The sequence below is a fragment of the Ruditapes philippinarum genome, unplaced genomic scaffold (assembly GCF_026571515.1).
Source record: "Ruditapes philippinarum isolate M1 unplaced genomic scaffold, ASM2657151v2 ctg7985_1_1_1_1, whole genome shotgun sequence".
NCBI lineage: Eukaryota > Metazoa > Mollusca > Bivalvia > Venerida > Veneridae > Ruditapes > Ruditapes philippinarum.
This window is the reverse complement of record NW_026863875.1, coordinates 23396-44117: the sequence shown is the minus strand read 5'-3', so window position 1 is coordinate 44117 and position 20722 is coordinate 23396. Positions and strand designations below refer to the sequence as shown.

Below are 20722 nucleotides of genomic sequence, written 5' to 3'. Positions count from 1 at the left end.
TGTTAAAACCTATTTCTACATCCAAAACAAATATATAAAAGGAAGCGTATCCCTGGTATCAAGTAAATTTGACTTTCTATACAATAAGAAGACTTAAAACAGAATAATAAAAATAAAACACACACACATATTTTGGCTTTCATAAAAAATATGAAATTAGTATATAAATGTGTATTGCTAAATCAACACGAAGCAAAATATGTGTCAGGTTATTTGCCTATGCATATTGTTTCAGGGAACTAGAACAGTGCATACAAAATAAAAAAGAGGCTTTTGCAGAATAACAAACCTTTTTGGCATAATGGACGTTTAAATAAGAATGAATAAATAATTACAATGGTTTTTTGTGGGTTATCATGACAGTCAGATAATTCCACAATTAAAAATCAAAAGACACAGTTAATTTTACGCAAACCTCCAAAGAATCTGAAAATACTGATTTGTAGGACAGAAATGTTCTTTGGATATCATGAATGATGGAACAAGTCAATTTTTACTCTTCATTGGCGATGCAGGTGTTGTTTTTTCTATAGCCAATTTTAACAATTTTATTGCACGATCAAGACAACAGCAATGAATGATTATTGCAGTCATTGAGATGTGTGGACAAAATGTAAAGTTACTTACATAGGAATATTCTGTTGTTTGTTGATAATTGTCTATGTAAAGTTACAGAATATTTTTCATTTAATGCGATAATAACATTTAGATCATAACATATCTATTAAGTTTAGCATTAAGTCAACAATCTTGCAACAGAATATAAAGACAGCCGTCTAATCTTATCTTATGCGCTTTTCAATATCCATAAATAATAATTTTATTATTTTATAACTCGCTAAAATGCAAATATCAGATATACTAGGTCGAAACAGGGTAAAGTTTTTAATGTTGTTGAATTTATATGTTAATGAATGCTTCTAGAAGCTATAATTTGCAGGGCACGTGGACACGACGAAACTATCAAGTATTTTTTTCAGTAGAAGATGAACACTGTATATAAAATATTAAAGAAGCACATGAAGCATACTTGTTTCAAAATAGCTTTTTTCATTTTGTATCAGAACTATTTTTGTTCTATGATATTTATGCTTGTAATACAACTTATGCAATTTTAACATAGATGTCATATATCCGAATGGAAGGATTGTCAAACAAACACTCCGCTGGAACCATAAGCCGTTTAACTATAAATTTTAATAACAAAGAATTCCCAGAGGAACAAAATAAAAGAATGTTTACTAAATATAGTGAAAATTACGTCATAACATTTAAACAACATCCATTCATTGCTTAAGCATATACATAATTTATTTAAATACCATGGTGTGGGTCTGTATTGATTGACTAGATAGGCCTCTCAGGGGAAGCACCGCATTACCTGTCAGTTACAAAACAGGCTTTTTTGCGCCAAATTATGAATAAATTATCAAAAGCAAATTTTAGAAAATTGAGCAAATAATAAATTTGGATACTTGGAGGCTGCGTCAATATGTAATGCAATATAGTTAATTCATTTAACAAAAGAGCAAATATTTAACAGTTTTCTATTTTCGCCCTTTTTATTGTGCAGAAATACAAAGTTTCAGACAATAATCTAATTTTTATATGTTTCAGCATTATCCTTCTCAGGTTAAGATAAAGAGTAAATTAAATAAAGCTTGAAATAACCTAGTTTTTTTCTCCTATTGGTATTACTCATTACTGATTTATGACTGATAACAACCAAATGTTTTAGATAACAGTGATAGTTCGTTATACCCGAGACAGTTATAATACTCTGACATCTACCTATCTTAAATATTAATGCAATCAATATTCAAACGTAATAGCATTTTTTTCATCACATGGATCGAAAGAGTCACATTGAAGTTTTATTGATCATCAAATTGATTTGAGGATGTTTCTTTATTCACAATATCAGTATTGATATAAAACAATATTGCATTCCAAAATGATTATGAACAGGCTCTCACAACAACCTATATAGCCAAAATTCAACATTTTCTTTTTTGACTTGTTTGGGCAACCTTCTAGATTTCCTGTTTGCACTTACTTTGAAGACTTTATCACCCAATCGACCAAACTTTAAACGCATTGCTTCCAAATAAATTACTTTTCAGGAGCAAATTCATATTTAGATTTTTTGAAAACCCATTTAAAAAATTTTTAAATTTTTGGGGGTTTTATAAAATTCCAGTTAAATCTTTTTTTAAAACCGGGTTTAAAAAAGTAATGAAAAGAGCAAAAGTAAAAAAAAAGGGCCCTTTTGCAAAAAAGATTTAAAACTTTTTGGTTTGAAATTAAAAAACCCAAAAAATAAAAAAATTAAAACCATTCATTTTTAATCTAGAATTCTAATGAAGAACAAATAATTGTCTGGCTTGTTTGTTTGAAAACAGGAACGATTTGAAATTGTTTTAGATGAATGATCGGAAACCTTCTTCTTCATGTAGCAATGCTGTTGTTATTAGTGTTGTAATATTTTTAGTGTCACCGACCATGTAATGGTCAAATGGCGACAATACAGCATAATCCTGGTGGAGAAAGACGTCGATTACAGCTTATTGCTTTATTTTGTACATGAGCAGACATAAGAATAACCACGTACGTTCCATTATTAGGTTGGATCGCTTCCTAACTTCAAAATATTGTAAAAGTACAAAACCAGTGAAAATTTTACATTAAAATAGATGAAAAAAAACATTTGAATATTAAATTATTTTAAACAAAAAAACAGTGCATGAGCAGGGTGGACATCCCACATGACCTGTGACAACAGAAGTGATATGGAATTGAATGCCTGCACACATTATCGAAGCGATTCCAAATTATATTTTCCAAGCTACTAATTTTATTTCAGAACCATTTTCAAACAAATTAAAGCCGTGTTAAGTGCGAACAATTTGAATCTGTTTGAGTTTGTTTATGTGTGCTGCCATTCACCTCATCATCATTTCTGACGTCACAAAACTTGTGGGCTTGCGCATTGATGAGGAAGCTAAAACAACAGTTCTGAAATATTGTTCTAATCAACACAATCAAGCAATAAGGCTCTCTGTTTTATACTTTTCAGTAATTTCATTTTTGCTGATGTATAACGTTTGAAAGATATATCAACTAAGATATGACATTGTTTTCAAATCAGAAATGCAACAACAAGCGTTTGGTAAACAAGATATGTGTTGCGTTTTGATAAGTTTTTTGAGGTCTTTTAACAACATGTGTCAAATGTTCATGAGGGTATAATCAATAAAACACCTGTTCTAGTAGATTTAGAACCTAGTGCACTGTATCTTTTTGACACATTGATCTGCTTTGCTCATAGGCAGACATATGCAGCAACAGCAGCAATAGAAGAAGAAGGTAATGATATTTCAAAGGCTGACCCATACGACAGACCAGATTCTGTAGAATTGCTAAAAGACTATGATTTGAAATTAATTTCGAACTACAGCATCTGAATAGCACTATGTATATAAATGAAGCAATGTACGTTTACAATAAGATCTATATTAAGCAAACCATAAAGAATGGCGCTCTGTTAGAGAGTCCAAATGAAGCTAGCATTTCTAAGTGGTTTAAATAAAATGCAAACCTTTGCAAAATATTGCAATGTACATCTGTATTGGATTCATTTCTTATCATAGTTGATTCAGTACAAAAAGTTGTATTTACTTCCTCACAGTATTTTAAATTTATGCGAATAATTGCCAAACATCTTGTACACCATCTAACTCTAAGTAAAAAACTTAGTCAAAAAATCACAATGTCAACCATAAGAAGATAACATAAGGTAAAATTCAGAAAGCTTTTCACTGATAGCAAAAAATCGATATTTGTTTAGAAAAAGAACATGTGCGTGCAAATATTGTCATTTCTGACATTTTTCTGTTCTTAATCTTACAACACAAATTAATTCAGTCGAGATAAATATATAAGATGTTTTGAAGCAATGTTCGTTTACAATAAGATCTATATTAAGCAAACTACATGTATAAAAAATGGCGCTCTGTGAAACAGTCCAAATGAAGCTTTCATTTCTAAGTTAAATAAAATGCTAACCTTTGCTAAATATTATGATGTAACAAGATTCGTCCTTCATCTGGATTCATTTATGTATAATTGATTCAGTACATAAAGATATATTTACTTTCTATCAGTAAAATAAAATTATGCGAATAATTGCCAAACATCTTGACTGTACACTATCTTACTCCGAATAAAAAAATCACAATATCAACCATAAGTAAACAACAGGTTAATTTCAGAAAGTTTTTCACTGAACGAAAAAATGGATATTAGGTTAGAAAATGAACGTGTGCGTGCAAATATTGTCATTGCGTACACTTTTCTGTTTTTAATATTGAAACACAAATTAAATCAGCCGGGATAAATATATAAAATGATTATGTCAATAAAAAAAAATAAGCTTTGTAGATTTAAAACAACTTTTGAATATTCCTAGCATATAATTAAATCATAGAATCCAGTAATATATTGATGGTAACGAAATAATTTCTGTCGGCAAACAAATCATTGCTTTGCTATGTCCGCATAAAGCATTAGGAAAATCCGACAAGAAAACAGTGAGCTGTTTGTGAAAAGCTGATACTGCGTTATAACTGTTAAACTAATTAGAAATGATTTCAAGTGATATTTGTAATATTTATATTTGAATCCAATGAGAATGCGTATAATGCAATAAGGGATCGTTTTAATTTTCTTATGCAATACGTTCATAAGAATTACAAAATTTTGATGTCTTTACAACCTCAATCAATCAACTTGATCTTCTAACTTGAGTATACAAATTATTATGGTCTTTAGTTTGTCTGTACCTCATAAATCTGATATGTTAAAAGAAACTTCGCACAAGTATGTGTGCGGTCAGACAATCTGCTTGTACATACGTTTTTCGTTGTCATGTTTGAGTATTTAGGGTATGTTTGACACAGTACTTGTAATTGTCACTGCGTTATAAGGTCTTTTGTCTGATTGCAACAGTAGTGTTTGGTTAGATAGAGTATGCTTTACAAAGAATATGCAATGATCAATGTATTTTGAAACATTTTGTCTAATTGTAACAGTAGTGTTTGGTTAGATTGAGTATGCTTAAAGAAGTAATTTTAGTAAATATTTTGTATCTACTCTTGTCGGGATATTTGTCATTTTTTGACTAATCTGTTAATACCGAACGAAAACCAGCGTTTGTTTTATTTCAGACCAGCTCGGATCGCAACAATTTAATGTTATGGATTAGATATAAACGATTTCAGCGACAATTTCAATGCCATCTTTTATCTCACGTTTTATTTGTGGCGATGATGAATCGATATATTACTTAAAATTAATTCATAACTGTCACTGAGCATAAGTGATTATCACCCAGACTTTCAACGAAGTTTCTCTTTATCAAAGGTGATCAAAGTTACAGATGATATTGAATGAGTGTAAGTTCAATACTGAATTAAGTTGAATCAACGTCAGTTATGATCTATACGCAATCGCTCACGTTATTCTATAATACATACCCTAAGTTTAAAGGGTAACAAAAAAATCTACATTTCCATTGGCACCGCGTCTCTAAGTGCGAACGATACATAAAAAGCGCTTTTTTGACACGCAGAACCCATAGAAAATGCGTCGAAAAGGGTCAGATCGCGACCGGCGCTATGCAATACCAGCTGTTACGGCGTGTCCGCAAAAGCGTGACAGGTATATTATAAAGTGTGTAACTTGAACCATCTCGCTAGGTGTTTCATAATTCTTTAGCGCAATGTTTCTCGGATTCGCGATCGTCTGATGAAACCATAGCGTCGAAATTTTATGGCCTGATGAGAACGTAAATGGTAAGATTAGTTTAGCCACTATTCAGTCTGCCAACATAATGTAAAATATGGCGCTACAAAAATTGATTGTTTGTAGAAGCGTATGGAATTGCATTGTTATTATAATACATCTTAAAACCTCATTACGCACATCAAAAACAAACCACAAATGTGAAAAGAAGCGTTTTCTTGGCTATCAAGTAAGTTTAGACTTTCTATACAACAGGAAAAAACATAATGCAGAAGTTTTTGAATGAATATATACACACATAAATATTTTGCTTGCACAAACAAAATACTAAATCACTTTATCACATTGCTAATTGACAAAACATCAACGACGAACAAAATATGCTTCAGGTTGATTTGGATTATTAATGAATATTGTTTGGGAAAACTAGAACAGGGCTTAAAAATAAAAAAAGCTTTTGCCCAGAATAACAGAGACATTTTATTGACATAATGGACCTTTCATAGGATGCAATTAAATAATTAAAATGTTTTTGCGTTTTTTATCACGGACTGTCAAATAAATCAGGATTCACAACCAAATCACACAGCTTAATTACGCAAACCTCAAAGGATCTTGAAAATATTGATTTCTGTAGGACCCGGAAATGTTCTTTGGATATCATGAATGATGGACCAAGTCAAATTTCATTCTTTCACTGGCGATGCAGGTAGTTATTGTTCGTTCTTTATAGCCAAATTGCACGCATCAAGAAAACAGCAATGAATGATGATTGCAGTCATTGAGATGTGTGGACAAAAATGCTAAAGTTATTACATACGAATATTCCTTTAAGCTTGTTGATAATGTTCTATGTAAATTTACATCATTTCTTTTTAATGCGATAATTAACGATTTAATTGCATAAACATACCTATTTAATTTAGCCATTAAGTCGAAAACAATCGTTGCAACATAGATATTAAGAGCAGCTGTCTAATCTTATATTATGTGCTTTGTCAATATCCATTAAATAATATTTTTATTATTTTATAACTCGCTAAAATGCAAATATCAGATATACTAGTCGAAACAGGGTAAAGTTGTTTATTTTGTGAATTTATATGTTAATGAATGCTTCTAGAAAAAGCTTTAATTCTGCATATCTATTAAGTTTAGCGATTAAGTCAACAATGCGCTGCAATCAGACAATATTAAGACCCAGTCGTCTTATCTTATCTTATGTGCTTTTTCAATATCCATCAAATGATATGCGTTATTATTTTTATAACCTCGCTAAAACCTCAAATATCAGAAAACTATAAAAGTGCGAAAAAAGATATAAAGTTGTTTATGTTTGTTGACTTTATGTGATGAAACTATAGTGTGAACGCTATTAAGTTTTGCAGGGTACATGGACACGACGAACTTTTCAGTATTCTTAATTAGAAGATGCAAGAACACTGTTTATAAAATATTAAAGAAGCATACTAGTTTTCCATGAAAAGCGACTAGATTTTTTCACTTATCATAACTATTTTTGTTCTTTGTATTCATTCTTGTTATACAACTCATGAAATTGTAAACAGTAGTCATCCATATATCCGCAATGGTAAGCGGACTGTCAGACAAACACTTCGTTGGAACCCATTAGTAATTCAACTATAAAGTATAATTACAAAGTATTCCCAAAGGAAGAAATAAAAGCTATGAGAACTTAATATAGAAAAGAATTACGTCAACAACCTTTAAACTAACCCATCCATTTCATTGCTTAAGCATATGCAAAATTTACTTAAAGTACCATGGTGTGTGCCCTGTAAGCGATCTGGATTTGATAGGCACCTCTCTTGGAAACACCGCAATACACGCTGTCTCTAATACCAAAAACAGCGCTTTTTGCGCCACATTTATTCGAAAAGTTACTATCCAAAAAGCAACAATTTTAGAAACAGTGAGGCAAAATAATAAATATGACCGATACTATGGAGGCTGGCGTCAATACTGTAATGCAATATTGGTTAATTAATTTAACAACAAGAGCCCAAACCATTTAACCAGTTTTCTATTGCACACCCTTTTATTGCTACAGAAATAACAACCAGTTCCAGCGACCGACTTATCTAATTTTCTAAAATGTTACACGCATTATCTTCCTCCCAGGCTCTTAGATAAAAAAGATAAATTAACTAAAGAACTTAAATAAGCGAGAGTCTTTTGTCAACATAGCTGAACTATGTCACAACTCTGCACTGATACAACCTAATTGTTTATACTAATAGTGATAGTTTGTTATACCCGAGCACAGCTTAATACTTTGAAAATTTACCTGAAATATTAATGCCAATCAATATTCAAACGTTAGAGCCATTGTCTTCATCAACATGTTAACAAATGCCCTTTATTGACTTCGAACACATTCGTATTTAACATAAATTCGCCAACAAAGCATGGCGCTTAATTTTTATATGGTTTTCCGAAAATGACAATGAACAGACTCTCTCAACAAACTTTTATAAGCTAAAATATTCAACATTTCATTTTTTGACCTTGTCGGGCAACCTTCAAAGAATTCCTATTTGCACTAAGCCTTGAAGACTTCATCCACCCAATCGCCCAAAACCTTTACAACGCATTGTTTTCCAAGTAAATGACTTTATTTTCAGCAGCAATATTCATAAACTATTCATCTCTGCACTTTCTAAACGTCATTTAAATTAATCCAAGAATATGCTTAACTTATCCAAAGTACAGTGTACACTCGTTATTACAAAACTTGCTGTAACAAAGTAGATGATGTATGAACGTAGTAACCAATAAAAAGGCTTTTGCAGAAAGACTATAATGAAAACATTGGCTTTGCCAATGAACAGAATTAAATAATTGATAGTTACACATCATAAAATTACAGAATCAATACGAACATCGTAACAACTAATTGTCTGGCTTGTTTGTTCTATAAACGAGAAACGATTTCTTAAATAGATTTTGTATTTCTTTAATTAGCTGCATAATCGCGAAACCTTTCTTTTAATATACATGGTTGTTGTTATTGCGTGTTGTAATGCTATTTTAGTTCTAACACCGATCTCTCTGAATGGTCAAATCGGCAACAAGCTCAAGCATAAGCTTTGGTGGACAAAGACGTCAATTACCAGCTTTGTGTATCATTTCTGACATGAGCGGGAACATGAGTATAACCACTTACGTTCCATTATTAGCTGGAATTGCATCCTAACTTAAAACCTTTCTTTAAGTACAAAAAGCCCAATGACTACTTTGCATTAAAATAGAAGAAATAAAACATTTGAACACTTAAAAGACCCCATGCATGAGCAGGGTGGACATCCCCATGTGACCTGTGCACAACAGAAAGTGATATGTAATTGAATGCCGGCACACATTATCAAAGCGATTCCAAATTATATTTCCAAGCTCCTTCTTTTATTTAAAAACCATTTTCAACACGAATTAAACGCCGTGTTTAGTGCAAACAATATGAAATTGTTTGAGTTTGTTTATGTGTGCCGCCATTCAACTCCATTATCATTTCTGATGTTACACCGACTTGTGGACTTGCACATGGTGAGGAAGCTCTCAAACAACAGTTCTGAACATATAACATTGTCACATAATTCACCACCATATCTTATACAGTTAATCTTAACTTTTAAGTAATTTTATTTATGCTAGTTTCATATAACGTTTGAAAGACTTATACTCAACTAAGATAATAAACATGTATTCAGCTCAGAAATGCAATGTTCGGTATTCTCGTTATCAAATAGTGATTCTACCAACATAACGTAGTGTGTGAACACAGAGTCAAATGATGTTGCTCTTTATACACGTTTGTTGAAGGACTTTAAAAACATGATGGACCACAATGTTTCATGTGGGTACTAGTCGATAACAACACCCTGTTCTCCAGGTAGATTCAGAAACCTCAGTCGCACTGTATCTTTTTGACACATTGATCTTTCTTTGCTCTTAGGAAAAATATATGCAACAACAGCAGAAATAACAGAGGAAGTATAATGGTATATAAAATGCTGACCAATACGACAGACCAGAATTCGTTTAGTATTGTGCTAAAAATCCATGATTTAAAATTGATTTCACAACACAACATCTGAATTGCGCTATGTGTATAAATAAAGCATGTACGTTCACAATAAGATCTATATTAAGAAAAAACTTTAAGCATGGAGCTCTGTTTAGACAGCCAAAATGAAGCTAGCATTTCTAAGTTCTTTAAATAAAAAATGCAAACCTATGCAAAATATGGTGATGTAACAAGATTTTGGATTCATTATATTATTATAGCTGAGTAATTACAAAAAGTTGTATTACTTCCTGTCAGTTAAATAACAACATACTGTACACCATCTTATACCAAAAAGTAAAAATACTTAGTTTCAAAAAATCACAATGTCAACCATAAGAAGATAACAGGTTAAATTACAGAAAGTTTTTCACTGAAAGAAAAAAAATTGATATTAGCTTAGAAAAAGAACATGTGGGTGCAAATATTGTCATTGTGTACATTTCTTTTCTATTCTTAATCTTGAAACACAAATTAATTCAGTCGGGATGAATATATAAACATGTTTATGTCAAAAAAAATAAAACTAAGCTATGTAGATTTATAACATTTTTTGAATATTCCTAGCATATGATTAAATCATAGAATCCAGGATATTATTGATGGTAACGAAATCATTCCTATCGGCAAAGGCAAATCGTTGCTTTATCCGCACATGAAAGAATTAGGAAAAACCGGAAACAAAAAACCACTGAGCTGTTGTGAACAAGCCGATTACTGCTCCGAAACTGTTATAACTATTGGGAAATGATTGTTAAGCTCTATTCATTTGGCAATATTTTATATTTGAATTCAATGACGAATACGTACTATGCAATAAGGGGTCGTTTTAATTTCGTAACTGACAATCACGTTCATAAGAAATACAACAGTTTAGATGTCGTTTTCAAGCTGCAATGCAATCCACAATGACGTATGCAAATTATTATGGTTCTTTAAGCTTTGTCTAGTACCTCAAAAACGTGATATGTTGAAAAGAGAAACTTAGCGCACAAGTGTTGTGGTCAGTTAGAACAATGGCCAACAAACGTTTTATCGTTGTCCATGTTTGATTAGTCGTTTAGGCGTTATGTTTTGAACCAACCAGTACTTGTAATTATATACCTGCGTTTCTTACGCCTCTTGTTTCTGATTGTGATAACAGTAGTGTTTAGTAGACTGAGTAACCTTTAAAGAAGTAATTTTAGTAAATATTTAAGGCTTCTCTCTGGTCAAAGTAGTTGTCATGTTTGACTTACCTGTTTATACGAACGGAATTCGGTGTTAGTTTTATTCAGCTAGCTCGGATCTCAGCAATTAGATGTCTATGGATTAGACGAGCAACCACATCAGCCGAAAATTTCTATTTTTGCTCTGTTGTATTCATTCTTGTTATACAACTCATGCAATATTAACAAAGTCACCATGGCCTTCCAAGATGGAAGGATTGCCAAAACAAACACTCCGTTAGAACAAATTAACAATTCAACTATAAATTTTAATTACAAAGATATTCCCGATGGAAGCAAATAAAAGTATATTGAAATAAATTACATTTTCATAATTACGTCAAATCATTAAAACACCATCCCATTTATGTTTAAGCATAGCATAATTATTAAAAGTACCACAGGTGGATTCTGTTTTGATCGACAAGATAGGCCTCTCTGGTATAAAACCACCACAAATACACCTGTCAAACACAAAATTATGAAATAAACATTATAACAGAAGCGCAAATTTTAAAAACAAGATGCTCAAAAGATAATAAACTGGAACTCACAAGGCTGGGTTGTGTAGTGATTGTAAGGGGGTGTCCGAGATGAGGTTATATAAATTTAATAAAACGAACTATGACTTTGCATTAAATGTGTTTTTGTTCAGTCTACAAAACAGTGAACAAAAAAATTGGTATTCAGTGAGCCATGTTCAGTTAGAATACAGTGCTAAGTTTAGAACGGCCACCCGTTCCCCTACTGTACCTCTTTTGTGTGCAATAGCGGCTTTTCATGCTCAGAAAATACAGCGCCTTTTATACCAGTCGAAGAAGACGTATCGTAATTACTTTCATTAGATGAGTTTTTCAATTTATCTTAACACGAATATCTATCATGATATTTGGATGTGATTGCAACTAGAAACTGGAAATTTCGAGAACGAAGAACATAGTACTACATACATAACTTGACACTTGTCAATTCGCAAATACATGATCGATGAACATTTCTGGTTCCGAAATTTTATTGTTACACTTGCAAATCAGTGTTAAAATAGTGTAACCAGCTTTCAGCATCACAATCTAAAACAACGACGATTTCATACGTAGGAAACATATTGGTAATTGTCGAATAGTAGAGCTAAATAAAAAGCGAAATGTCAATGTGTAGAAACAAAATGTATTTTATCAAATCGAAATAATATTTGTAAATACGAAATAACATTCCGTAAAACCGAAAAGACATTGCCTTTATATATGGGAAGAAGAGGAGCGGTTTAATACTTTAAAAGACTATTTTCATTTTACTAAATTACGAAATAAAAAAAACAGTCTTTTGAAGTATCTTGTATTGTCTGACATACATCGAATTTATAATGTCGACAATCGCATATCGTACTTCAACAAACGAATGTTTCCTTCATCTTTCTACTTAAACCTATCCTAGAATCTATAACTTTGTCCGGGATGGTATACATGCATTTCTCTGTATACCCGTTAGTGCAAATAGAAGTGATTATATGTACAGTTTAGGTGTAAAGTGGTCCCGACAGTCTCATCTCTATCCATTATACAAAAATATGAAACATCCATTAACAAACAAGTAATTTACTTTAGCTACTATGTTATATTCAACTTACAATACCATCTGCTCGCGGAACATGTTATATAACATTCTATTAATACCATCATAATATCGATTTACCGAGTATTTAAAAAATTAAATATCAAAAGCACAACAGAATTTTACCAAACGATTGCCATAAAGATTATTAGACTTGCAACCTTCGATTGGTTTGCCTAGGAATATTCAAAGTATTTATTTTACAATTTTTAATATATGCACATCACCAATAATGTTATTTAACATGTTTACTTGCCTAACCGGGGATTAAATCAAGAATGATTTTAGTCCTAACATTACAGTCACAAGCAATATCAATAGACAGGTTTATCACTTATAGTAGTTGTGTGTGGTAATCATAATAATTGAATACCAACTTATTTACTGGTTAAATATAAATAAGAGCCATGTGGTGAATTATACAAAAATATTATAAACATATCATTGACGTTATTAAAATAAAAATACAAATAAAATCCAGAAATTATCATAAGCTCTTGTGAATATATTGTTATAAATATATTAACATTAAATAAATTTTAATGAAAACACATACACCTTCCTCTATTACTTCCATTAGTACTCTGAAAGTTACTTATACAATTACTAGAAACAAAATAATTTAAAACAAACAATGTAGTCTGATTAAATGAGTTTTTACTATGAATATAAAAGTAAGAAATAACATATTTATGAAGTCATCTAAATTCATATCTAATGACACGGTTAGTGTTGCTGAAAGAAATTTCTCCTTTCTTTCTGAGTTCACTCATTTATTTTAATCATTTATATCCCCACCTTGGATGGAAAAAACAAAAATTCATTTTCAATGCATCATACAAGTAATAAACATCTTATTTTATAAACAAATATATTTCATTTAGTGACACCATTCTGCAATTCATCTCTGGATTTGTATTGTCATTTTTATGAAGCCAAAAAAAGGTATTTGAAAGAAAGAGGAAAATATATTTTTAAGAAAAAAAAATAGTACAATATGACATTAAGCTTATTTCGGTTATTTGTTATTGTCATTTTGGGACAAACACAGATTGGATTTATGCGAAGAATGGACACATTCCAGCGAAACAGTGATGTTAAAGTTGGTCATATATAAATGAGATACAAAAAAGTAATAGCCTTGTTAGTATGTCGCAAGGTATAGCCTTTCCAGCGTGTAAATTCCATTGTATGGAATGGAAATACGCTGCATTATCTACATCGAGAGCAATAAAATATGTCTTTGTGGCTCTGAAGAATATACAAATAATGTAGAATATGCAAGTTCTGATGAAAACACAGGTCTAGTTTATGGAGTGAGGGAAACTACTGTTTTGACATCATATGTGCAGGTACTTTTTGTTTTGCTTTTCATTGCGTAGGTATTAATCTATATAAAACAGCAATGTTATTTATTTGTCATGCCATGGAAAATTCACAAAATAAATTAAACATCAATCAATATTATGTTACTAAAAGCATTTTAAATCACCATATTTAATATAATGATAACTTTTAAGAATGAGATCAATTTCTTAGATACCACTTTGAAAACGATTAATGACGATGATAATAAAATTGAAAAAACTGCGGTAAATAATCAAATTTATATCTTATTTGAATTATATTTAAAAAAAGTAAAAACACTTGATTTTCAAGAGTAAGTAAAAGTGGACACATAGGAAATCTTTTATGTACTATCTGAGCACACAATAAGTAGCATGCGGTCACTCGGAAACTATTACATGTGCATCTAAAGCCATAACGTGGACACGCAATAGGTTTTACGAGCACACTTTCGTAATATACTTACATATAAGTCATATCTTTCGCGTGGCCAAGTAAACGATTTCATTTTGACACCTAATGCGATCACCTGGGCACATATTGATACTCGTAGCTAAAGCGGGGGCACATAGTTTTTACGCCTGTTACGTCAGTTTTCCAGTGAAAAATATTCGTTGATCATGCATTGAAAAGCGATTGACAAGTATCTTGAAAGTTATATACTCTATTAATTATCTGTGAAATTGTGTTTAAAGTCCTGTTTTTAGAAGTCGATCTGCCAAGAGATGTCGTTTAAACAGAAATGCAAAAACTTTTCAAGAAATTGCATACTTTGACTGTTTTGAAACGTATGTACTTTCTGCAATTACAACGCTCTTGCACACAAAGTAGCACCACAAAGTAGCACTTAATTATTTTCCTTTTCCGTAACTGTCCTTCGTATTCTCCAAACATGTCACTCTGTGATGTTTTCCTGTCTCATAGACTGAACAAACATCCTGCAGGTCATCACTACAAGAGTTTAAATGGACTTAGGTTGGCAACCTTTCAGTTATTTAAAAGTATACTTAAGGAGGACTTCGTTGACGCATTTAAAATTGGATTAAATGGATAAAACTTTGAATTTCTGGAATAGGAGATTTTTTGTGTTGAAATAGACAATGGTAAAATATCTGCTCGTTTGTTATTTTTTTAACCATATAACACTACATGTTGACCCATCCTCGTTTATATATTTTCTTAATTGAAAATGACTGACGATAAATATTTGTACCATAATTTACTTTTGCAGACATCCGAAAAGTTAAACAAGAAAATACATCGTCTACCAGGCGTTTCTGACTGTTTATCCCTATATGAGCTTGGCTATGCTGAAGACGGTGTGTATGTTATTCAACCGAAGGAAGGTGTTGATATTGAGGTGTGGTGTGACATGTCAAATGGTGGATGGACAGTAATTCAACGCCGTCAGGATGGATCTGAAAACTTTTATAGAAATTGGGATGAATATGTAAATGGCTTCGGGAACACAACAGGCGAGTACTGGCTTGGTCTTAAGTACATAAACATATTAACTACAATTGGGAGTGCACTTTATATAGAAATGGAAACGTTTGAACATGATAATGTATCACCCGCATCAGCTTTTGCCGAATATTCCACATTTAAGGTTAATGACGAAACTGATAAATATAGGTTGACAGTTGCAGGATTTTACGGAAACTGTTTTGATTGTTTAAATGCTCATAACGGTGTAAGATTCACTACATTCGATAATGATAATGACTTGAGAGGTGGTGATAATTGTGCCGTTATGTTCCATGGAGGTTGGTGGTATACAAACTGTCATGAATCCCATTTAAATGGTTTGTACTTGGGAGGTGCTGGCTCAGAGTTTGGCAAAGGTATCACTTGGTATAGATGTTGGGGACAACGATATTCGTTAAAAGACGTTGTCATGAAAATACGTAGAAACGTATGAGTTCTAAAAGACAATTATAGAATTATAGTGTATTATCAATAACTGAAGGCACATTATATTTGTATACCTTAAAACGTTTTTTTTTTTGTGTGTGTTTTTTTATTTATTTTTTTTTTCATTTATTTATTTATTTATTCATTTATTTATACATATAACAAGTGGCCAGAAATATATTTGCTCTCTGTATATTTTTGTAATAAAGTCAGTTTTAGACTTGCTAATACAACAAATAAAGCAAGAGGCATTCGCCATGTACAAAAACATCACGCAATATATGTGATAATTCACAGCACAGGAAGAAGTCCTGGTTAAATCATTCATGATGAAATACATGTACATTTGTAAAAAGGTACATGTCGAATATAAAACGCAAAGCATTCAATGTTTTGTTCTGCAAAACGATATTAACTTCATAACAATATTAAACTTCATAACAATATTTTACTTCGTAGTATTACTTAGGTTATCTGTTTTCATATTGAGAATCCTGTGTCAGTACTTGATACATTAAAGAAGCAATTTTCTATTGCAAATCAGTGGCAAACGACCCAAATCTCCCTGGTTATACATACTAGGAGTTGGTATGTCTAAGTTCAATGCATTTGTCATAGAACTTGATACAATGTCAATATCTATCTTTTGCCTTTTCTGGAAACCAAATTTCAGACCAAGATGGCAATAAAGGTGGTATTATTAATTAAAATATGTACAACAATTAATATAGTTACCATACAAGTAGCCGTTTATATCAAGAAACGTCTCACTTTCAGTAAAAAGCGTTGTACAATAAAAACGCATGTATTCTTGAAATAATAGTCTGAAAATTTGGACCAACACTTAATTAAATGGTAATTAAGTCCTCGGAAGAAAGAAAAATATTTCAGTCCTAGCAGTCTCTTTCATCTAAAGCTAAAAATAACCAAAAACAACATCAACAAGGCAAATTTGAATTACGGTTATACTATGTATTCCTCCAGGATTGTGCTTTAAAATTACATTGAATATAGCAGATAAAGAGATCATGTTATCAAAAAAAATCAAAAAAGCATGAGCCAGTGTCAACTTCCGTAGAAAGTGCCGGTTAGCCCAATAAGAAAAGCGTTGAACTGTATATCGTGCGACCCAGGTTCGTTTTCCGTGCATCTTTCCTGTTGATTGATCATGAAATCATTTCTATGGTCATTCGCACTGTACCTCTGCTCTAGCATGTACATAAGTTATCAGTTCCTTGCGACAATGGAGGCAAGTAGTACTGGGAAATTGCTTGACAGCCTGCCCAGTTAAGATGCGGTTGCTGAACGGAGCTCTGGTAAATTTAATGTGGTAAGCTGCCGTAATCCGGAGTGAAAACTATCAACCACCACCACCACTTCCTAATATTTGCTTATTTTGTCAAAAGTAAATCAGTACTTATCAATAAAATGACCATGCTTTTTGTTAATTAATCGATTGACACTCCATATTGACCAAAGTATTTGTGACATAAATGAGAAAGTCTACCTTAAAATCGATTCAATCTTTTTTACTCTACACCTGTTAATTCCAACAAAAGACCATCATCAAAAATTAATGACTTACTTTGGATTCAGCACGTAATATATTTCATTAGATACAGAACATTGTAACAAGTAATCAACTTGCGAATTCAATCAAAGCGCTTATAGAACTGTAAGCGAAAAGCACCGAACATATTATGCAAATACATAATTAAATAAATAAGTAGATGCAAACTTTACATATTGTCATGGTGTAAATCCGATGGTAAGTAAAACTTAAAAGAAAGGGAAAATGGCAGCGTGATTTCGATTGGCTCTAATCAACAAGATCCTCTTTAGTGTTCATCTTGGCAGACTTACCGTAACAAATTCTAACGCATATCTGAGGATTATCGGTAAAAGTAGGTGATTGGAATGTGGCATAAAAACTTTTTGAAAAAAATCATCAATTCACATTGGTGAAATCTTCAACTGAATTGAATAATTCCGGACACATATTACAGACACATCATACCCAAGATAGATACATCATATCCCAAGATGCGTCACAATATGGTATTATATTTAAATGCTTATTCTTATTAATTTTCTGTTTTTACCCTATCTTCTGTATCGACTTTTCGATCGTTCAAATCCCTATAGAAAGTCAAAATGAACAAAATTGAAAATGGTGTGGGCTCGGTTTGATTGAGCTTGTTCGTGAACGGTTCTGTCAAGTGCAAACTTCTGTCCACGCCTCTGGCACCGGCTTAAGCACAATTCAAGATGAAAACATGAAAATACTGAATTGTTGAATTAAGATTCGCAGATGTGTTCATACGACAGTTATCATGTAACCTTCAATGCGACTCTCTCGTGCCATTCCTAGAAAAGCGGCTTATGGTCTCAAAGAAATGGAAAGCGTGTTCTCTCAACGTGAATTTGATATTTACAAAACATTTATTTTTATACTTAAAGGTTTTAGCTAAGTGTTCAATAAATAATTTAAAAGCTTTACTTTTCAACACACATGATAGCACTCGGAAGACAAATATTGCCATTTTGTAGTTGTGTTGTTGTAGCTTATATAGCTACACTTTAATTATGTAAATTGAATAAAGTTCAAAACCATAAGGACAATAAGATCACAGGTAATAGCAGGATTAACAATGGTTGCCGTGTTTCTTCGATTTTATCTTGCATTAATAGAAGCATTGTTTTAAAGCGCATAATAAAACTAACTTGTACTCTCTCCTATTTATTACATTCGATGATAGAATTATTAATTGAGTTTTCTGTACTTGTCCAAAGTTTAAAAACGTCGATTTCCTAACGTACTGTAAACTCAATACATGTCTATAGGACACATAAATCTGTCGTCTTCCCGGAAACGATTCGTTTTAGGTATTTGTTCCTTTATTACAGTAAAATTAATAATCTTATTTATATACATTTTATTTCAAAAACTTAAATGTATGAAGTGTTTTTTAAGGCGCGGGATCGACTAGTAATGTGGAGGCCATAAACGTCGTCCCGTACATCCACTCAAAAGATGTTATTTTTCTGATCTATTGTAATTGTTCAACGCGGCATTATTGATTGTTTGTTGTATGTGTATTTCTGTCTATTTGACATTTTCCTACTTGACCGGTGTCGGTATTCCTAAATTGCACACTGTTTAATCACTTTAAGGGTATTTATGTGCTTTTAAATTTCTCTTTGGCTGCTAATTTATGATATTTTGGTTTCATTACCGCAGATTGCTTTTTTACAATTTTGCTAAGATGTCCGGATCATTTGCTTCTTGCTCATTATCCGCTCGGCAAAAATAAGTTTTCTGATTTGTAATCCTATTTGTATTTTAAAGGAACATAGATCTATACTGTGTCAACTGTTTGATACCAACATTCGGAATCAAATATGTTTAAAAAAAGCCTAAATATACAACACAGAGTAGGGAAGTGAGGCAAGCATTGTATTCGTAATGAGCAAAAGTACTTACGTCCTGTCCTTACCTAACAGTATCAGCATTACATATATCCCATGAATTAGTAAAAAAAACAGATTTATTTTAAAACTTTTATTCTGACGGCACATTGTTCTGACGGCACATTACATCCCATGATTGAAAAGAATTTCTTTTTGTTATAAAGTGTAAACAGGTGTTTTAAAAAGTTCTTATAATGTATAATGAAATGTTATGCACCTGAAGAAAAAAAACGGTGCTGAAATGGGGCATAAAATGGCATACTTGCAGCAAACTTAAGTTTCTGCGGATGTTTCTAAAATCAAAATTTCACCATGTTCATGTTTAAATGTAGATTTTGTTTTAAACCGGTGCTGGGGGCCCATAAACCCGGTAATTGTTTTTTGCTTACCAAATTTTTAACAAATTTTGGCTCAAAAAAAAACCGACCTCAAGGGAAACTTTAACCGGGGAAGGGAAAAATTAAATCCCAATTTTTTTATACATTTTTCTAAGTCTTATAAAAAATTTTTGGGAAGACATTTCCCTAGAAAATTAATAAAAAATGGTTTTAAAAAACTTACTTACAGTTTTTGGATACCGACGACCTTTTAAAAGATTTTAATTCCTTTTGGAAATTTTTTTAAGGGGTTTTTTAAAATTTTATTTATTCAAACCGTAAGGGAAAATTTTGATTCGGGACCTTTTTATTTAAAGTTCGATTTTTTTTGAAATCCACTAATGAAAGTCCAGAAATCCGGAATTCCTCCAACGGACGGACGGCCGAATTTCAGAATAATAAATCTAGGATTTCAATGAGGGCCATATTGAAATCTGATATAAAATCTGCATACGAAAATCGTTAATAAACAGGAACATGTAGTGAATACTTAAAGACTTGCGACCTTATACATTCAAACATAAACTTTACATAAATAAAGTTCTTGAAGTGAATTTGTCTTAAATTGATTTATACAATAAGAAATCTTCAATATAAAATATGAAGTGACAGATTTCAAAGATGTCTGTCATTAGACGTCTGCAACAGAGGAAAAATAAAGAGTAAGTCAGTTTTCTGCTTTACATAAAGGTAAGTTTAACATTTCTACCCGCTTAATTTGCAGAATGTCTATACAGTGTTCCTTGGTCAATCAGGTAAATGAATCTTTTTCTTGCAGAAGTCAACAATATATGAATCTTCATGATTTCACAATGTCATTTGGATTGCATTACGAGTATAAGTTCTGTTGGAAGTACATTTCAGAATTAAACTAGATGGTTAGGTCCATACACACCATTTTCAATATT

General features: G+C 31.8%; 1 protein-coding gene across 1 annotated transcript; it reads left to right on the top strand.

The window, feature by feature from the left end:
- The first annotated feature begins 15241 nt into the window (after positions 1 to 15241).
- LOC132723613 (ficolin-1-like) lies at positions 15242 to 15973 on the top strand. Its single transcript, XM_060708370.1, has one exon. The coding sequence runs from the start codon at positions 15242 to 15244 to the stop codon at positions 15971 to 15973; it is 732 nt and encodes a 243-aa protein (XP_060564353.1).
- Positions 15974 to 20722: the final 4749 nt, after the last annotated feature.

What these genes read in the sequence shown, in the direction of transcription:
- LOC132723613 (XM_060708370.1), top strand. Translation starts at nt 15,242, where the DNA reads ATGACTGACGATAAATATTTGTACCATAATTTACTTTTGCAGACATCC.